The sequence below is a fragment of the Tiliqua scincoides genome, chromosome 3, assembly GCF_035046505.1.
Source record: "Tiliqua scincoides isolate rTilSci1 chromosome 3, rTilSci1.hap2, whole genome shotgun sequence".
Lineage (NCBI taxonomy): Eukaryota > Metazoa > Chordata > Lepidosauria > Squamata > Scincidae > Tiliqua > Tiliqua scincoides.
Window position 1 is genome coordinate 77,554,317 of NC_089823.1, and position 20,182 is coordinate 77,574,498.

General features: G+C 41.1%; 1 protein-coding gene across 2 annotated transcripts in view; it reads left to right on the forward strand.

Moving 5' to 3' along the window:
* Positions 1–20,182, forward strand: part of SH3KBP1 (SH3 domain containing kinase binding protein 1) — a 190,308-nt gene that overhangs the window by 89,356 nt on the left and 80,770 nt on the right. The window contains exons 4-6 of one of the 2 annotated variants that reach the window (XM_066619204.1): positions 2,160–2,266; positions 10,092–10,218; positions 14,315–14,389. In XM_066619204.1, the coding sequence (XP_066475301.1) occupies positions 2,160–2,266; positions 10,092–10,218; positions 14,315–14,389 (309 nt within the window). The remainder of the gene's footprint in view (positions 1–2,159; positions 2,267–10,091; positions 10,219–14,314; positions 14,390–20,182) is intronic. The other variant, XM_066619203.1, reaches the window with a different exon arrangement.

Sequence of the window (20,182 nt, forward strand, 5' to 3'; positions counted from 1 at the left end):
GCTTTCCTTGCACGAGTTCTCCATAGAGGAGATCCTTTGGGATCCGGCCATCATCCATTCTCACAACATGACCGAGCCAACGCAGGCGTCTCTGTTTCAGCAGTGCATACATGCTAAGGATTCCAGCTCGTTCCAGGACTGTGTTGGTTGGAACTTTGTCCTGCCAGGTGATGCCGAGAATGCGTCGGAGGCAGCGCATGTGGAAAGGGTTCAGTTTCCTCTCCTGTTGTGAGCGAAGAGTCCATGACTCGCTGCAGTACAGAAGTGTACTCAGGACGCAAGCTCTGTACACTATAAAGAGTTCATATGTTGTAGCTTTCTTCTTCCTTATCCAGTGTGTTCCTTGCATTGAAATGCAACCCCTAGTGCACTGTGGTTTTTTGCTCCAAGAAATCTTCCAAATAATTTGTGCAGAAGTTCATGAAAAGGCATTAATATTTTCTCATTCATGGTTCCTTGAATCCAAGCCAAAATTTATTTTTAGTCAACAAATTTGTTTGGTGTTCCTTTCTCTTACTCTGATTGGTAATTTGAACGTAATTGGTGAAGGACCCCCTAGTCTAAGTAGCAATTTACTGTATCAATGTTATCTTACTGTGTATTCAGAATTTTGCTAAAATGAATCTTGCTATAAATATGTTAAACTCATCATTTTTTTCTTGAAAATTATGCCTTCAGTAAAAAGGAGCTTAAAAAAAACCTTGAGTTAATTCTAGACATGTTAGACAATATTAGACATGACATAAATGCCAGCACTTTCCCTCAGAGTGGTTGTCCCTTTTCCTTATCCATATAATTTGGAAGACCTTTATAGTAAGTGAGATACATGACATGGTGTTTTCTAAACTTTTAAATTGCACATTTATTGATTATGTGGAAATGCATCCTATGTCTCATGCAGTGAAAAGTGTGAAAGGGAAATAACTCTTCTTCGGTTGCTAATAATGATAAAAGAAAATAACCTAAGTCTTTGGGCATGGTATAAATGTTTTTAAATATTTACTTTCCCAGACATTTTTTCAGGGTCTAGGAGAGGGGGGTAAAGGGGGTAATTTGTACCCTGGCCCAGAGTCAGGAAGGGGGCCTAGGAGCCTAAGGACAGGGCCCAGAAATTTCCTGGGATCTTACATTCTCCAATCTCACTGCCTACACGGGATGCTGGAGGCAATACCATGGGCACATGGTGACGCTACTGCCTCAAGCCATACACACCAGGCACAGAATTGCATACATTCCTTAATTGTGTCACATCTGGGAGGAAACTGACCTGCTACAGTAGCTCTTTGGTTTGTGGGTTTGCTAACCATGAAGGAGTGTATAGGAGCTAAGCAACACAGCTGCAGGACTGTAGCTACTGCAGAAGTCAGTTTTGATGAACACAGGACACTTTCCATTCTAGTGTCCATACAATGATGGTAATCTCCTGAAATGATTTTCTATATTTGAAACATTTTGGAGAGACTTCCCCCTGTCTGTTTTGCTTCCATTGCCACCCCCTACTCTGTTTCACCCCTCCCTCTTTGGGAAGGGGCCCAAAAGAATCTCTGTACCCCCTGATAAAATTCCTCTCAGAGGCCCTTCATTTTTGCTTTCATTTGCCACTGCAGGCACTCAAAATCTATTATTGATGTGGTGCTGCTGCAGCATTTCCAGTAATCTTTGCAAGGATGTGATCAGAAGGATAACTCATGGTGGTCCAACAGGCTGCCTGCAGGCTACATGTGGTCTGCAAGGCCATCTTTTGGTGGCCTCTGAAAGCCCATCCACAGCCTCCTCTCATTCCAGAAGCTCCTGCTTCAGAAACTTTTTGGTCTCCGTGCTGTACCGTTTCAGCTTCTCTTCAGGAGAAACCAGAATGTTATGGGAGGACATAGAAAAACCTTGCCATACCCCCCTCCGATCCTCATATTCTGAGCCTGCCAGATGACTTCAGCAAGCTCAGAACACAGAAGTAATTGGCGGTTATTGCCAGTTACTTCTGGGCTGGCTCAGCTGGGTTCATTTAAGGGTCTTGCAGCCGCCCCCCCTCGCTTCCCAAAGTTGGACCATTCTGATGTAACTTATGTCTTTGTTGTGGAGGTTTGTGCAATAAATACTTAAGCGCTGTTATCATTTATTATAATAATAATTAAAATTTGTATTTTGTGTTTTTAATCTAGGGGAGCGAAATAGGCGGAGAAGATGTCAGGTGGCTTTCAGTTATATGCCTCAGAATGAAGATGAACTAGAGTTAAAAGTTGGAGATATCATTGAGGTGGTGGGAGAAGTAAGTATTGCTCATGATTTGTAGAACTTACAATGATGCTTCTAGAGTGTTGTTCATTACATGCACATGGAGGATCCCATCATGGCTCAATAGAGCTTTCTCCCCCACCCTCCTTTGCCTCTAAGGAACATCTTTGCAGACATTACTGAGCGAATCGAGACTAGCACACAGCCCATCTCACAGCCCATCTACTGCCTTCATACAGTATTCTTCAAAGCATGAACCAGCTGAAGAGGCAAGGCTGTTTGGAGATAAGGGAGACGTGTCTGTACCTTTCCTTCACCATATTGGCCCCTGACATTACTTTTGTACTTGTGCACATGTATGCAGTATGAGGGGAGGAATGGAGTGCTTTTGAGCTCTGTTGGAAAAGCCTTTGTATGCAGGTTTTGTACTTGTAGTGGACTGAATCATGCCTTTAGTACAGCAGTGTGTAATGTCTTATGAGGGTAATTTGGAAGAGTTTAGACATTGTTGCATAGATCTGGGTTAGACCTCAAACAACAACTCTAATTTTTTGTCTTTCCAGAAGGTATTATCAAAGTATAGAATGCCTGGCAGACGTAGGTCCTTCTAGGTACAAGAAGTAAGAGTACTTCTAGTACCTAGGTACTTCTACAAAACTGAGCTGAAATTTGGTGTGCTATAGTCATGTTCTTTCCTAGTTCAGATACATTCTGTATGAGTCTAAAGTAGTGGTTCCCAATGTACCTTTTCATGGTGCCCCGTTGCAATGGCGCCTCAGGAGGATGAGATAGCTGCTGGCACTCCCCTGAGATCTTGTGAGAATCACCTGAGATACTGTACAACCTAAGCCTGGCCAAGATAGTGGCACCTCGGACAGCCAGGAAGAAGAGGCCTCTGGGACATCCCGCGGCATACCTGTGAGTTCGCTGAAGTTCCCTGGGACACTGTGGCAGTTTGCGACACTGGCAGTTTGGGAACCACTGGTCTAAAGGAACCACTGCTATGCTCACGTTCACTTTTTCTTCTCTTTCGTACATGCTAGAGGAGAGTGAAACCTTTAGTTTCATTTTGAAAACAAATCACAGCTTGTATACTGTACAGCTGGCCTGAATCTTAACACGAGGGTTCTGAAGTTGGCACATAAAGCCAAAATTGTGTATATGCGAAACTCCCTTAAATGCAGTACATACATATTATCTGTAAGAACTAAAAGCACAGTATAAGGGACATGCAGCAGCTGAGGGAATAGGCAAATTGTTTTCCCATTTCAGGCTTGGTCCAGGTTGTAAACAAAGAAAGTGGTTTTAAACATCCCAGAAGTTATGTTTAAAGACTCTCAGAAGGCTTCTGGATGGGGAGGCCAGAGATGAGGAAGGCGCTGCGGGTGAGTGTGGGTAGTGCTGCTGTCCCAGCAGGTGTGGTGCCTTGGGGCATTTGCTTCACTTAAACCCCCTAGTTATGCCAGTGCTCCTTTGTCAGTGTTCTTTATTCCCTGCTAGAACATCCTTTTGTTGCTCCCTCAGATTCCATCTTTTTCTTGAAATCAATGGCTTAGTTTCCATCCCCAGCAGAAACAGTGCCTAAATATGTGCAGGTGCATTAAATGGGGTAACATAATGGACCTGTGCAATTTAGTTTTTAAAACAAACAGAGGTGAAAACAACTCTGATTGCCTGTGGGGTATAATGAGATGAGGACATTCTTTGTCGTCCAATGGATAGAGAGAATATAATGGGGGAAATGTCTAAAGTGCCTGCAGCAGCAATGCCTAAGTCTAATCAGACAGGGAAAGAGTGTGTTGGTGGTGGTCAGAACGCAGCACACTGTTTAAAATTCTCTAGCTAAACCAAAAATAGCATACATAATAAAATAAGTAGGGTAGAAATTAAACTAAGAAATCTGCTTGCTGGAGGAACTCTTGCCTTTTCTTTTGTTCATTGGTAGGATAGCATTGTTTCCATAGCTTGGATGCAGAACAATACTCCATCCATGTGCAGTAATCCTAAAACTGCTAGTGCAGAATTTTACTGTGTACATGTATCTGGAGATAGACTGCTTTCATGAATAATGGATTTCCATTTGTAAGCTTTTATTGGCTTAAATGTATTGCACCATTTCAAACCATATGGCACAAGATTGGCCTAGTTTGGGACTTCTAAATCTCACAGACAGCTTTGTGTGTGGTTTGCAATGCATTATCATCTCTGCTCTTGTAATTAAAGCTGCTGCACCATAGAATAGTTTACGCATGCATGCACCTGTCCTACCTAAACTCACTGATATCTGTATGTATGGTAGTTAGGCTGCAATTCTTCTACCTGAGAATTTTCTTACCTACAGTGGAATTTACTGCTGAGAAAACAAAGAATGTATAAGATTGTGCTGCAAATACAGGAATAAACAAGAAATCAGGTCCCTGCTTTGAAGAGTATGAAATTTATTATTATCATGAGGAAGAGTATGCTTTCACTTCAGTTATAAACCCAGCTGGGACCAAACTATCATTATAAAGAATGCAAGAAGTGACTTTGGGGTTTTTGGTGTGAGCTTTTTTTGTGAGTTTTTTTTCAGATAGTGGGGGGGGGGGAAATAATGAAGTGAACCAAAACCATAGCAGAGGATTTAGTACTTTCCCTTACCATGCTGCTGATCCCCCAGGACCTCCATGTGTTATTTTGAAGAAAAATTCTCAATTGAAAGTCAGTTGAAGTCCCATCCCCCCCCGCTGTTAACAGTATTGCAGGGTAAGGACACAGTTGGAACTGCAGTGAAGGCAAAGGAGTCCCCATCCCTCTGCCATGTTCTGGCTCATTGTGCGCGTATGTGCGTGTGTCTTCCCCATGCACTCTATCTATGAAAATAAAACACCTAGGGCAGAGGTTCTCAAACTGGGGCTTCGCAATGCCCCAGACAGGGAAGCTCTGTTGCTGCCCCCTTAAGGGGAGGGGTGACAGTAGTGACATGATGGCTAGAATCACACTGCCGCCAGAGATAAAAGGGTTTTGTTAGATTTACAGGGGGGGCAGCAGTGGCTCTCTGGAAGTCTGGGGAGTCCATGGCCCCCTCTGCAGGCCTCTCCATGCCTCTAAACTGTGCTCCCGATCTGGTTTTCATCACAATACAGGAAGTGAGTTGGGAGAGCGGTTTGGAGGCATGGAGATGCCTGTAGAGGGGACTGCAGGCTCTCCGAACCCTCCTGAGAGCCATAGCAACCCCTAGTAAGTCTAAAACAACTCCTCCCCCATAAGGACTTACAGTGGCCCAAACCCTCCCTGTGAGTTTTGGAACTGCTGCCCTAGGGTCATATTATGCATTCTTTGTATTATGTATTTTGATCCTTTAGGTTTAATTTTAGTAGTAGATGAGGACTGAGATTAAACTAGAGGTGATTTTTGAGGAGAATTTTGAAGGAAGAGAAAAAGTTGGCACCATGTTAGGTATTCTAAGAGGGAATTCCAGGTTCAAAAGGTCTCATGGAAGAAAGGAAGGAGGCTTAAATAAGGAGTAAGAGACCTTCAAAAGACTGAGGATAGTGGAGCTGGAGAAGCACTTATAAGTAGCAATGTTTTGGAAAGTGAGGGTGGAGAGATGGCAGGGCATTATGGTTATGGAGGATTCTGGAGGTAAGTATGAAGAGTTTACTAGTACAAGCAAGGTGCAGCTATTCATGGAATTTTCTAAGAAAGTGCAAGAAAGGAAATTGTTCTCCCAAGCTGTCCAGGTGATTGCTGTGACAATCTCTGACAGGCGATTGCTCTGACAAACCAAGGCATGACCTTTCTTGAGGCCTGTGAAACCTGAAGTACTGTAGATTACCTCTAAAACGCAGAGGTAGCCTATCTCTGAATGTCATATGACAGGAAGTAGCAATAGGTTCCAGGAATCTTGTTTTCTTGTGTACTCCCAGAGGCATTTGGTGGGCCACTGTATGATATAGGAAGCTGGGCTAGATAGTACCTTGGCCTGATCCAGCAAGGCTCATGTTCTAATGAGGCTTCTTGCTGTCAGTTCAATTAAAGATCACAATACTAACCTGGGTTGTGCTTTCCTGGTAGGCACCCAACAAAAGTGCCACACATGAAACATACAAAAAAGAAAGGGTAACCTGGCAACAACTGAAAGACATGAATGATTCTGTCAGGAGAGTTCTAGTTAGAGAGATAAGAGGGATGAGGTGGGACAGTGAAAAATCAGAGTAGAAGGTTACAGAAGTCACCATTACCAGAATGTGTAGCATAGTTTTCACAGAGGAGGCATAGAGGAAGGAATATGTTTGTGCTGTGCTTTACAAGGAGTATTACAACATGGTGACTTGGGAGCAAATGAAGTGGAGATATCAGAGGTGTCAGAGTTTTATGGCTGATGAGCAAGGTAGAGCACTACATTGTCAATGGATTAACATGTGTTCTTTAGACAAATTACTGTTCTGCCTGTAAAACAAATTTTTTAAGCAAAACTTTCACTACTTTGACACTTCTGTTTACACACACACACACACCAAGCTTTCTAGTTTATAAATAATTGCGTTTATATGCTGCCTACATTGATGATATTCAACATGAATAATGAAATGGGAAAATGCAGATTGAAACCCCTCTATTACAAACTCAATGCTACTTTTTAATATTTATAGCATCTGAAGCATGCTAATGCAGGTAATAGAATGATACCAATATTTTTGTTACTGTTTGTAAGGGAGACAAATGATTTTTTTTTTAATCCATAAATTTATTTTCTGGTATTTCTTCTTTCCTTGGAATAATTGCTCTAAAAAGTATACAGGTAAGCCCCTGTGTCTGCGGAGGGTTCCCTGCAGATACGTAAATTTGCAGATACAGGAGTTGCCTCTTGAGGGCTTCTCTGGGCCTCCCTATGCCTTATAAGGCATTAAAAACGTAACTTCTGGTTTTTCACAGAGAAACTGGGAGTAACGTTTTTCACTATTTTTCTGTCATTCTGAGCCTGACAGAGGCTATGGGCGGATATGTGTGGCCTCTGCAGGACTCAGAAGACCCTCTGGAGGCAAAGGGAGTGCAACTGATTTTTAATTCAGTTTGATAAAAACTTGTACTTTCTCAAACTAGGGCAAAATAACATGATAAATTTGCTGTATAAAAACTAAATAATGCTGTGCTCAAGAAAGACCACAGTTGGGTTTCATAATTTTTCCTTTTTTTCCTTTTTTTCCTTTTTTTTTTTTCTGAAAAGAAGGGGATTGGACCCTTGTTAGAGACTGAGCTTTCACATACGGAAACTGTCCTCTTCTGTCACTTTTCTATGGATGGGCAAGGTCTGATGGATGGAAACTATTAAAATGTCAACGATATCCTTAGCTGTTAAAGAGGATGAATCATTTTTTGCTGTCACATTACAACCCAAGGGCATTTGGTATTTAGGGGATTTCATTTCCTAGCAGGATCCTGCTATTCCATATGGAATAGATTTGCATAGGAGGAATGTAATAATTTTATAAGAGGCATTTATTTTCTACAACTGTTAACACTCAAAAGTAATTCATTCAATGCTTCCTATGGAAATAATTTCTGTGTCTTGTTGGTACTTTTAGTGTATTCTGTTCTGTACATAACCAGACTTTATCATATAGTAGAATTCAGACATTCTGTTCAAAAGTGTAAATGAAATATCAATGGTCTTTTAACGTGAAATGCAGTTCAGTTGGAAGTGGAATTTATTTATATACTGCCTTTCCTCCAAAGAACTCAAGGCAGTGCACACAGCTGCTCCCGTCCTTTTGTCCTCACAACAACCCTATAAGGTAGGTGAGGCTGAGAGAAAATGACTGGCCCAAGGTCACCCAGGAAGCATTATGGCTGAGAAGGGATTTGAACCTATATCTTCCAGGTCTAAGTCCACTTCCAAACCATTACACCACCCTGGCTCTTGCCAAGCGGCAATTTTATAATTGCAACATAAAACTTTTAACAGCCTTTTGTGATGCTAGTTCCTATAGAACAGTGGCATCACTAGGGTTTGTGTCAGCTGGTGTGGGAGGCCAGCACATCACCCCCATGATGCACCTCCTCCCATGCAGTGGGCGGGGCAATCTCCCAGGCAGTGGGCGTGGTGATGCACCATTGCCCTGCCCCAGCTCGTTTGTTTTTTTTTTTGCTATAACTTTTGATAGAATAGAGCAGTGTTTCTGAAACTGTAGGTCGGGACCCACTAGGTGGGTCGCGAGCCAATTTCAGGTGGGTCCCCATTCATTTCAATATTTTATTTTTAATATATTATACTTGATGCTACCATGGTATGTGACTGTATTTGGGGAAATGTTACAGACCTGTACTTTTAACAGGCTACTGTGTATATGTTTTTAACAATGATAGTCAATGGGACTTACTCCTGGGTAAGTGTGGGCAGGATTGCAGCCTAGGATTGTTAAAACATTTCCTGCTTGATGATGTCCCTCCTGGTCATGACATCATTTCCAGTGGGTCCCAAGAGATTCTCATTCTAAAAAGTGGGCCCTGGTGCTAAATGTGTGAGAACCACTGGAATAGAGGTATTTCAACATGGTTTGTTTCATTACATTCTGCATGAAATTACACATAGAATGATTATAACTTGATGATATTCAAAAATACCAAGATTTTAAAAATTTTGGCCAGTAGTGGTGTCACCCCCCCCCCCGTATGTGACACCTGGTACAGCCTGCACCACCCTAGCGACGTCACTGCTATAGAATTAATTTCTGTGTATAGCACTTATAATTTACCAAGTGCTGTACAACTGCATTGCTCTTGCAGTCACTTTGTGAGGTAGGTCACTCTTGTTATTTTAAATATTATATGAAATATTATACTCTGAGAACTGAAGCTCAGAGTATGTGGCTTGCCCCAAACCTGTGACAGAAGAACTGAACACCTTTATCTCCCACGTTGAGGAGCAGTGCTCTATCCATTGAGCACCACTACCTCTCAATTCTTTTAACATTTTTTACAAAATACAGTAATAACTCAAAAAACTCTGCTTCTTATAACAATGTTTCATTATAGCACTCTTTGCCCTAGATGTAATATTTACAGTTTTATAAAAAAAAGTTAAAATAAATCAAACCATTCAAAAGTTCAGGGTGGGAAAGTACAACTATGTGCACTGTCAGCCGACAAAAGCTACATATTCTGGCTAGTGTTTACCAATGAGAGCATTGTGTTCAGTCTAGCGTGGGGGCAGTCACCTGCTTTGGGAGCAGAAACAGCTGGCAAGGCAATGTACCCTAGGTGCCTTCTTTAACAAGAAACTTTTAGTTCCCAAGGATGAGTCACCACCTGGCTCACCCTCATGGAAGTAGTTCCTCCTCTTCACTTCCATCATCACGACGGAGGAGTAATAGCAGTGGCAGTCAATATACAAAATATTTGATGTGTACTTCTAATAAAAATGTTCAGCAACAAATAAACCTACTGAAATCAATAATCAGGAAAATGAAGATAGTCAAATCACAAACGCAAATCACTGAAACATTAGAATAACAATAAAAATGGTACCACAACCCTGCTAAAAACAATTAATGTCCATCCTTATATTGATGCTGCTAGACAACAAAGTTTTGGTTAATCTCCTAAAAAGGATAGAAGCAGATCCCAAAACAGTGCCATCCTTTCTCAAACCTTTCTGGAAGTCCTGAAGGATTTGTCTATCATTAAATATCCAAAGAGGTCAAAATATCAGTGAGAGGTCTTCTTATCATGTTATTATTATTATTATTATTATTATTTTATTAGTATATGTAAGGGAGATAAAAATTATTCCAAATTGTTTTCACATGTAGGTTTGAACCTGAATATTACTATCATATCATTGCCAACCTGTGTGTTTACTTTCTGTCTTGTCACAGGTGGAAGAGGGCTGGTGGGAAGGAGTTCTCAATGGAAAGACAGGCATGTTTCCTTCTAACTTCATAACGGAGCTCTCTGATTCAAATGATGCTGGAACTGTCCTAGAGGAGCAATTAATAAAACCAAGTTAGTATTCAGTGACCTTACTTTGATCTGAACTTTGGCTGGAGTCCTTTTATATTGACATTGAGACATATTTTTTTAATATCTGCTGCATCATACGAGGGTCGCCCAGAAAGTAATGCATCACATTTTTTTTCTTCAACAATTATTTATTGAACACAATGAAACTTACACACAAGAAAGAATGATGTTTCTTCTACACTCCCTATTTTTCCACGTAATCTCTGTCCAGTTCTATGGCCTTCCTCCAGCGAGACACAAGGGCATGTATGCCCTGTCGGTACCACTCCTTGTTCTGGTCATGAAGCCATTTCTGCACTGTGCGAATCACCTCTTCATCATCCTCAAAATGTCTTCCGCGAATGGCATCCTTTAATGGCCCAAACAAGTGGAAGTCTGAGGGAGCTAGGTCAGGGCTGTAGGGTGGATGGGGTAACACAATCCAACCCTGTTTAGTGATGTGTTCCGAAGTCCTCAAACTTGTGTAAGGCCGAGCGTTATCATGTTGAATCAAACATTCACCTGGGTTGTTATGGCGCCGAAGTCGCTGGAAGCGCATCTTGAGTTTGGTTAATGTCTTCATATAAGCTTCAGAATTAATGGTGCTGCCTCTTGGCATCACATCAATGAGTATGACGCCCTCACAGTCCCAAAACACAGTGATCATGACCTTACCGGCGGAAGCAGTTGCTTTGAATTTTTTCTTCTTTGGAGATTGAGGATGACGCCATTCCATCGACTGTTGTTTTGTTTCGGGCTCAAAATGGTGAACCCAGGTTTCATCACCTGTCACAATCCTGGACAAGAACGCTTCCCCCTCATCTTCAAAACGTTTCAGCAACTCAGAAGAAATGTTTTTTCTGAGAGATTTGTGGTCCACCGTAAGACAGAGGGGAACCCATTGTGCACACACTTTTGAGTAATCAGGAGCACGGATGATTGCATCCACACTTCCTTTGCTGATTGACAGCTTCAGCACCAACTGCCTAGTCGTTATGCGTCGGTCCTCGCGAATGAGCACATCAGCAAGCTGCGTCTTGTCAGGTGTGACAGCCGTGGATGGCCGCCCCGAACGCTGCAAATCTTGGAGCTCTGCCGAACCGCCTACTAATGGCCTCACCCTCTGTGCCCAGTGACTAACCGTACTTCTGTCGACTGCAGATTCTCCATAAACTGTACACAAATGTTTGTGAATGTTCCCAACAGTTTCTTTCTCTGCAGTGAGAAATTCAATGACGACACGCTGCTTGTAACATACATCACTTACAGACACCATTTTGAAACACTGCTGCAGCTACGCTATCTGTCTGAAGAAACCAAAAATTTGTGTGCGCACTCCTGAAAATTCAAATAATGTATATCTAAAGTTCCGCATTCGTACCATTACTGTAGGCTGAGAAAAAAAAATGTGGTGTATTACTTTCTGGGCGACCCTCGTAAGTTAAGCAGAAAAGCTGACTGGCTGGTAGAAGTCCTGAAGTGGCTATTATGGGGTGGTAATTATGAACAAGATGACATGCTCTCTGAGTCCACCCTTCCAATCTCTACTCCCATGGTTTGGCTTTACATCTGCCCACTGTGCTTCCTTAAACTCTGATTCAGGAAATTGAGTTTTAAAGTGTGGAACAGAGAGCACTTGATCCTGTGAGCTGCATCTCGCTGTCGCTGATGTTTTGGAGAGTGTTATATCTGCACCAGCTCTACTCATTGATGTGTTAAAATTTCTCCCATGTTTACAGGTTCATAGATCAAAAATTGAACTGTTTTTCCCCACATTACTTTTCTCATTCGTATGGTAAAGAATCCTGTCTCAAAGACTCCTTAATTGCCAAAATGCCTTTACTATACAATGAATGGATTTATTTTAACATGCCTTATGGCTTTAATTGTCTGGGACAACAATAGTACTTCTCTTCCTCAGGAAGTTCTGCAGACTCCTTTCACATCTATCAGTCTCTTGGAAAAAAAGAGCAAAGGGACCTTTGAGCCTGTTACTATTATTACTGGTCCCCTTTCCTTATCTGTTGGCTCAGTGTTACTGTCAATGCCAGCAGTGATTAGAAACTTTTGTGAATACTGCCCATATCAAATACTGTAGTTTTTTAAATTAACAGATTGAATAAATCTGTATATGCTATGGTTTAATGCAGTTAAAATTACAATTTTGGATATTTTCTGTTGCAGCTGAATTTGTTCGACAAACTTAAGCATTTAGACTTAAGTCAGCCATTTTCAACCACTGTGCTGTGCAGCACACTGGTGTGCCGTGGATGGTCTGCAGGTGTGCTGCGGGAGTTTTGAGGAGGATCTTTTGTTAGTAGGGGCACTGGAGGATGTGAACCCCTGCTATCAGTGCAGTGTGCCTTGTCAATTTTAGTGCCTTGTTAGTGTGCCTTGAGATAAAAAAAGGTTGAAAATCACTGACTTAAGCTCTTGCGTTACTATGGTTTATACCAGTGGTTCCCAAACTTTTTAGCATTGGGACCCACTTTTTAAAACAACACTCTTATCCGGATCTACCTAGGTTTACAAGATTGTTAAAAAAAAAAAATCTAGAAAGAAATAATATTCTTATTTATTTATTTACAAGTAATAAGGACCAGGGGGAAAAAGTGCAAACATTTATGTCTCTGTGTGTACACATGCTTGCAAACTGCAAGAGCTGAGTTCTTTGCAGGCGATTAGCAGCTAACTGATTTTTGAATAGCCTTAGGGCTTGAGGCAATTAGTTACCTGATCTTTCCATCACACTGTTTTTATTGGAGGCTCTACTGTGTGCTACAAGACCCACCAAAAATCAGGTTGCGACCCACCAGTGGGTCTTGACCCACAGTTTGGGAACCATTGGTTTATACTGTTGAATGGCACGCTGCACGGAGTTTCAACCTGACTTTCAACCTGATCTTGGTTAAATGTTAATTTTTCAGTTTTGTTCAGAATGAAATGTTCTGGCCTCTTTCTTTCAGTGCGAGATTCAATTTGTGTTTATTCCTAGGTGGTATTATAAATGTGACTTCATGAGTTATGCAATAATTGCACAGTGATTTATAATTGTCTTTGTGTTATTGTTGCAAGATAAACATAAATCTGGTCCTTTATGGTATTGCTTTGGTTTACCACTCTGGAGTTTTCAGAAGGATTAACTCTGGTGAGAACTGAATATTGTACTTGCACTATAGCCCAGTCAGGAGCCATGCATATTGCTTTTCCCCACCCCACCATAACAATAAATATAACTTACCCAAGTCCGGGCATCATGACAATGCTTTTCCCTGCCATCCATTCTGTGTTATTTTACTAGAAGGCAATGCAGAGATGCATGACATCAAGACACAGGTAAGTTGCAGTAGATGTGCCTGGAGAGGAAGGGAGGTCTTTCTCAGCATCGACCACGTGTGTATCATGATATCTAACTCCAGCCTCACCAGTAATTTTTGATGTATTTTGGGCCCAGTGACAGGCTAGAATGCAAGGGAATACCAGAATACTCTGGATACCAGATACAAGGGAGCGCACCAGAATGCAGGTCTCTTGTTGTCTTGTGTGCTCCCTGAGGTATCTGGTGGGCCACTGTGAGATACAGGAAGCTGGACTAGCTAGCTTATGGCCTGATCCAGCGGGGCTTTTCTTATGTTCTTATGTCTAACATCTGGATCTGCTTTCTTTCTTTTCCATTAAAAGTTTATCATTACGTACTGGAACTTTGAAAAAGGAAAGAAATTTGTACACCCAAATTTGCATTTCTCATTTTTTTCCCCACAAAACAAAAAAGACACTTTTCCTCATCACAATGTTTTTTCCTTTCAAAAACAAATTTCGTGCCCTTGACTGACCAGTAGAAATTACAGGAAATGATACATTGTACAATTCATGTTGTGACCTAATCCTTTGCAAAACTGTGAGCTCTCTGTCTTTGCAATGCATACAATGAAACCGTCAACAACCCTCTTCTCTCAAAAGTCTTGTCATTTTTGCTAATGGAATTTTTCAGTGCAAAACAAAGATTAAAAATTATTCCTCTCATTTCTTTTGCTGCTATTCAATTTCTCCTACCCTCCTTCTTTTGTTCTGCTTTCCTTTTCTTTCATTCTGCTGTCAGGGAAGTCTGCCTTTCAAGGGACAGTGCTCTATAAAGTGGTACCAACAAAGATTGACAGCTACAGACGCTATAACAGTGAGTTAATTAAAAGAAACAGAGGGAATGCTGAGCTAAGCTTGCTCCTTGTGTGTGATTTTATCTGCTGCTCAATAATGCCCAATTGTTGCACTATTGGCTACTCTTCTTCTGTGAGTGTTTGTCAGCTGAAGTTGGTACAGTTTGCTGCCAGTTCCACTGCACATGCGTGTTGAGAATGTATGCACTTGCCTTTCAGCATGTATGTGTGTATACAGGGTCTGTACAATGTTGAGGAGACAGAAAGTTGTGGAATTTTACTGGATGTATAATTTTAGTTTAGGTCTTGAGCATGCTAGTATAAGCATATATGTTGGGAGGGGCTATTGCTTAGTGATGCAGAACATGCTTTTCAAGTGGAATGTCATTTCTCCAAGTAAAAGGACCTTGCATGGCTGGGAATGAACTCTGCCTCAAATCAAAAAGCTGGTGCTGATTGAACTGGATAGTACTAGGCTAGATGCACCAATGGTTTGGTGTAGTGTAACACAGCTTTATATTATCATAAAGATTGATGAGAGGTGTTATATGAAAGAGGCAAACTATTCTTGAGCCACCACCAAAGGAAAGCACAAATATCGGTCAAATCTTTTTGTTCCATATCAGACATAGCTGTTTGGCTCATGTGATGATTATGTGCACCCCACCTATTCATTTCACAGGCCAACACACATTTTGCTTCCTTAAACGTTACACCAATTCTTAGATATATTTGGGGTGCTGTTTCCAAAAATGGCATCCGTTTTGCCCTATAACGTCTAGTTTTGGAGATATAATATAGCCTCTTTAGTGAATGGTTCAAGCAGCTTCCTCATGAGGAAGCCATGGTGTAGGCTTCCTCATGAGGAAGCTGCTTGAACCATTCACTAAAGAGGCTATATTATATCTCCAAAACTAGACGTGATAGGGCAAAACGGATGCCATTTTTGGAATCGGCACCCCAAATTCATATCAAACCACCATAAAGTTTGGGAAAAACTTTTCTGACTCTCAATTTTGTAGTCCTGTGTTATTAAAAAAAAGAAAAAGAAAAAAAGGAGTAGAGTTTATTGGTTAAGCTTAAGTTCAACTTTTATTTTAAGCCACTTATCAACTTGCAACTACTGATGCTAATTTTGGGAACCTGAGTTAAACCAAGCAGCTTTCTGAAGCAAAGAACAAAGAGTTCAGAATCCTTTACCCTCCCTTTGCTATCCAATTTTCCTCTCATCCTGCTGGGATTTGCACATTTGCCACACTGCAAGGAAAAGTGACAGGGAGTTATGGGGAAAAAATAAATGAAAAAATCAAGATATCCCCTTTCTTTTACCTGCTGCTGCTCTACTTCAGAATCATTCTGTTCTACCACTACATCACCGCTATTTAGAGACCTGGGTTCCTTGATGGATCTCCACAAAATGTGTAGTTCCAGCATCAGGTAGATCTGAATGCCACTTCATGTGCTAGAAGTGGCATGCATGAAATACACTGCTTTTTCAAATTCCTGTCTATGTCCCATTTACAAAACTCTGTAATATCCCCATTTTCCCACATCCCCTACATCTTTTCCCCAACTGTGTAGATACTGCCTCTTTTTGAAAAATTGCCATCATCTCAACTACTTTATGAACTGTTTTCAAGTCTGTCTCTGGATCTATCTTTCAGATTGTTTCTATGTGTTCTCCCTGTTTCAGACAAATCTCTCTCTTTCAACCTCAGCTATTGCTGTTTCATAATACTTAACTTTTTACATTTGGATTTTAAAGATGCACTCTAATCCTATAAAATGCAGACTGGTTTATGACAAATCCTAATCCTGGGTTACATCTGATTATGACTTGTTAAGAGAAATGACCTTGGAGAAAACACACAAAATTTGCTTCTTGCTACTTTGGGGATTTGTCCAAGCATTTAGAACTCCCAGGAACACTAGGGTTTTCTATGGGCTGATCCAGTCTACAGTATAGTCATGTCAACCAAGGGTTGTCCAGTCTCAAGAGACATTTCTAGATTTTGCTCAGGTAGGTTTAAACCTGATTCCATAGGAATCTATGGGCAATTCTAATGTTAATTATGTGTATTACATAATTTTTAGTAGCTGCTGAAAGTATTTAAGTATACAAAGCATAATCAAAGAAAATATTAATGTTCTCCTGCCTTTTACACTTAACTATAATTCACCCAAAATGTGCATTGTGAACAATCTTCCCCCCTCTACTCCAATAATATAAAGTAAACTTGATGAAACAGTGATGAACACATCGGTAAAGGACAGCTGTACTGATTAAACATTAGCATGCAGACATATGCCACTAGGAATATTAATATGCAGCTGGCAAAAGAAGAAGGAAACACAAAACTAGTCCTCAAACTGGGGGTTGTTTGTTAGGTTCATTATAATGGAAAACCTTGTATGGCTAAGATTTTTTTCAGTGTTATATTGCATTTCTTATCAAGTAAGTGATACACACCTATAAGTACAAATAAAAAGGGCAGCAGATGGAAATAGAATGTGAAATTGTATAAATACAATACTCCTTTACTCCACTTTAAGATTGGGGAAAGCTGCTTGCATCCGTATTTGGTACCTTAGCAGTCATGCTAAAGGTCCCTGACATTCATGTTGCACTGATTAATGCATGTTGCCTCGTGGCACGTGAAATGTCTCTTGCCTCGATTAGTTGCGTAATCATATTGCCTGATTAGTTGCCAAAGTATAAAGAATTAAGGTCTCATATATATCCCAGAAAGACATGGATGAATAATATTAGAAGACTTTAAACTTTGAATATTCTTTTACGTTGTGCAGTAGATGCACTAATTAATGGGTTTTTGTATCTTACAAAACATATACAGCTTTTAAAAAATACATATACAGCATGGCAATTAACACTTCTAATTAAATCAAATTAAATGTTTTTGCTTTACTACTGTTGAAATGGGTAGTGCCAAATTTAAAAAAAATGTTCACTGACTAATTTTATAAATATATGGGGCAGATCGGGTATATGTGGACCATAGCAACTGTGGTCATTCTGGATTTAAAAGTATGGCATTCATCCCAAGTTGCAAGGTAGGAAACCCCAACAGTGGAAGATTAGCTTTCAGAGACATCATCTGGAAAGTTGATGGAGGAAGGGGAAAGAATGAGGAAGAAAAGGGAAAAACAGGCATGCATATAAACAGATTGAGACAGGAAGGAGATTAAACTGAAAATCAGAGCAGAAACCACCCAAGCAGAATTGAAGAATAAGGAATGAAATGCAGAAACAAAATATAAAAGATGAGTACGTTTGGAATGGGTATAAGATTTGGGAAGCAAATAATTGAAGGAAAAATCCTATTGGTGCTCCAAACACAGAATTAGCAGCAGTTATTTCAGCCTGTCACCTCTGTCCAGGATGCTGCTGTCAAAATCCTTCTCTATTACTGTATTCCAACACTGGCTTCCTGTCTGTTCCCAGATCCAGCACAAAATAATCATCGTTGCCTTCAGAGGCCTCCATAGTCCTGTCCTCCCACCCCATACTTGTCTCTCATATCCTTTCACATTCCTACCTGTGACCTCCACTTCTTAAATGTTCCCCCTTCAGTCATCCAAAGATCTCCTGCTCCTTCAGCATTCCTGCCCTGTGTCCGTTTCCTGGAACCGTTTCCGTGTCCGTTTCCGTTTCACACCTGGAACTGATTTCAACAATATACTATGTGTTGCTACCTCTCCTACTTCAAATTCTTCCTCAAAATCAACTTTTGTCATGAAGACTTAGAGCCCGATCCTGAGGTCCGCACCGCGGACCTCAGTTGCAAATGTGCTGTAAGGCACATTTGCAGGGCTTGCCGCCGGAGCTAGCCCAGTACCGGCCAGAGCTGGGCTGGCGCATGGCGGGAGCCCGGATTCTGCAGTTTGGCAGTCCCCTGGACTGCCAGGCTACAGAACGAGAGGTGGGGGCGTGGCCGGGGGCATGGGGCAGGTGTTCTGGGGAGGGAGGAGGCCAGCGGGAGGCATGGCCAGGGGCGTCCGGGAGGCATGTCGGGGGAGGGGGAGAGGTGGATCCGTGGAGCCGAGCTCCACAGGATCCAGGGTGCTCGGACAGGGCTGCTCACCCTACACGAGCGCCTTTACTTTAGTGCCAACCTTTTGGTCGCCGCTAAAGTGAGTAGCCCCATTGCGGGGCTGCTTACGTTACTTGGGGGAAGGGGACGAACATCCCCTTCTCCCGAGGAGCCTCCCGTGATAGCGCGGGAGGCACAGGATCCGGCAGCAGCCCTCCTTGTAGCCACTGGGTCCGGGAGCTCCGAGCAGCTCAGGATTGGGCTGCCCATCCCCATGCCCTGCTGTAATTGAGCCTAAGCAGGTATAATTAAAATGCATATTCTGCTCCCTAACCTGTATTTCCTTCTCCTTCCTCTGTATTTCCATGGTAAAATATTAAAACAACAAGGTGCTCAAAGCAACAGTAATCGTTTTAACCAATTCCCCCAATGCCTCTGATTATCATGGCATCATCAAGCAACACTCTATGGCAGGGTTTCTCTTTTGAATTGTGTTAGCAATGCCAGTTGGCCAGAAACACTGCCAAGCATGATTCTTGCTCTCTTCCCTCCTCTGGCTTACGTTGCTACATCTGTTTGTATCTCAACTTTGTTGAAGGCAGCTGAGACATTTCATATTAAAATGAAATTTCATTTGCTTTCTTTTTTTGTTTGACTAATTTCACTGTAGTTATTACTTTAACAAAAGCTAAATGCAAATCCCTAGTTAGGAGTGGATTTTTTTTAATGCTAACTTTAAGTTATTTGTGTTTTTCCGTAATGCATGGCTTTGTTAATTAGTGTGAATTATCTGGATCCTTTTGCAAGGATACTGTGACCTGACCATGAGAAAGCTAATATATGAATGAGTTTTTGCTTGTGTTAGAAATGTTTTTTTTATCTCTGCAAAATTCAGTAAGCAGCTTAGAGTCCAATCCTGTGCTCGGCGGCACGGCTCCGTGCCCTACACGAGCGCCTTTTCCCATTGCGGGGCTGCTTACCTTACTTACGTCCCCTTCTCCCAAGGCGCCTCCTGCGGTAGTTCCGCCGAACCTGGATGCCCCTGGCAGCTCAGGATTGGGCTGCCCAGTGGTGTTACTGTGGAGGCGTTTGATCTTTTCACTTGCTTTCAGAGGAAGCAAGCAAGTAAGGTCTCTTGGTACTCTTTTCAGTCAGTCCTGGTGTATTTCTTCCCCAGTATTTTGCAGATTTATCTGTGGAGGCCTAAAAGAAAAGTAAATTATAGAATAATTTATTTTCTTTTTTTTATTTTATTTTACTGTGTGAACAACTTTTTTCCCTAACTTATTTATTATTTTAATTACCATGTTGAACTGAGGACAACACAAAATTTTAAGACGTCCACTTATCTTTATTACAGACTTACAAACATACATAATAATATCTTTATAATATATGATACAATAAAGATTAAACTTAATATTAGATCTCTCTTATATCTATTTCTTCTATTCAGTCTCCAAACTCACAGGTATATAATTCATTATAATCTAAGCTGTGCAGGAAAATCACAAATGGCTTCCACTCAGTTAGGAATGAATCTGTTTTCTTTTCTCTAATTAAATATGTCAACTTTGCCATCTCCATAAGCTCCAGCATCTTCGCAAGCTCCAGCAAATAATAATTATTTTATTATCAAATAAAATAATTTATTTTCAAAGCCTGAAAATATTCTGTATTTGGTTCCTTTTTATCATTTAGGTTAACTAGCCATTATTTTCTTATGTTTTTCAATGGAGTGGAATGAAAAATATACACTGT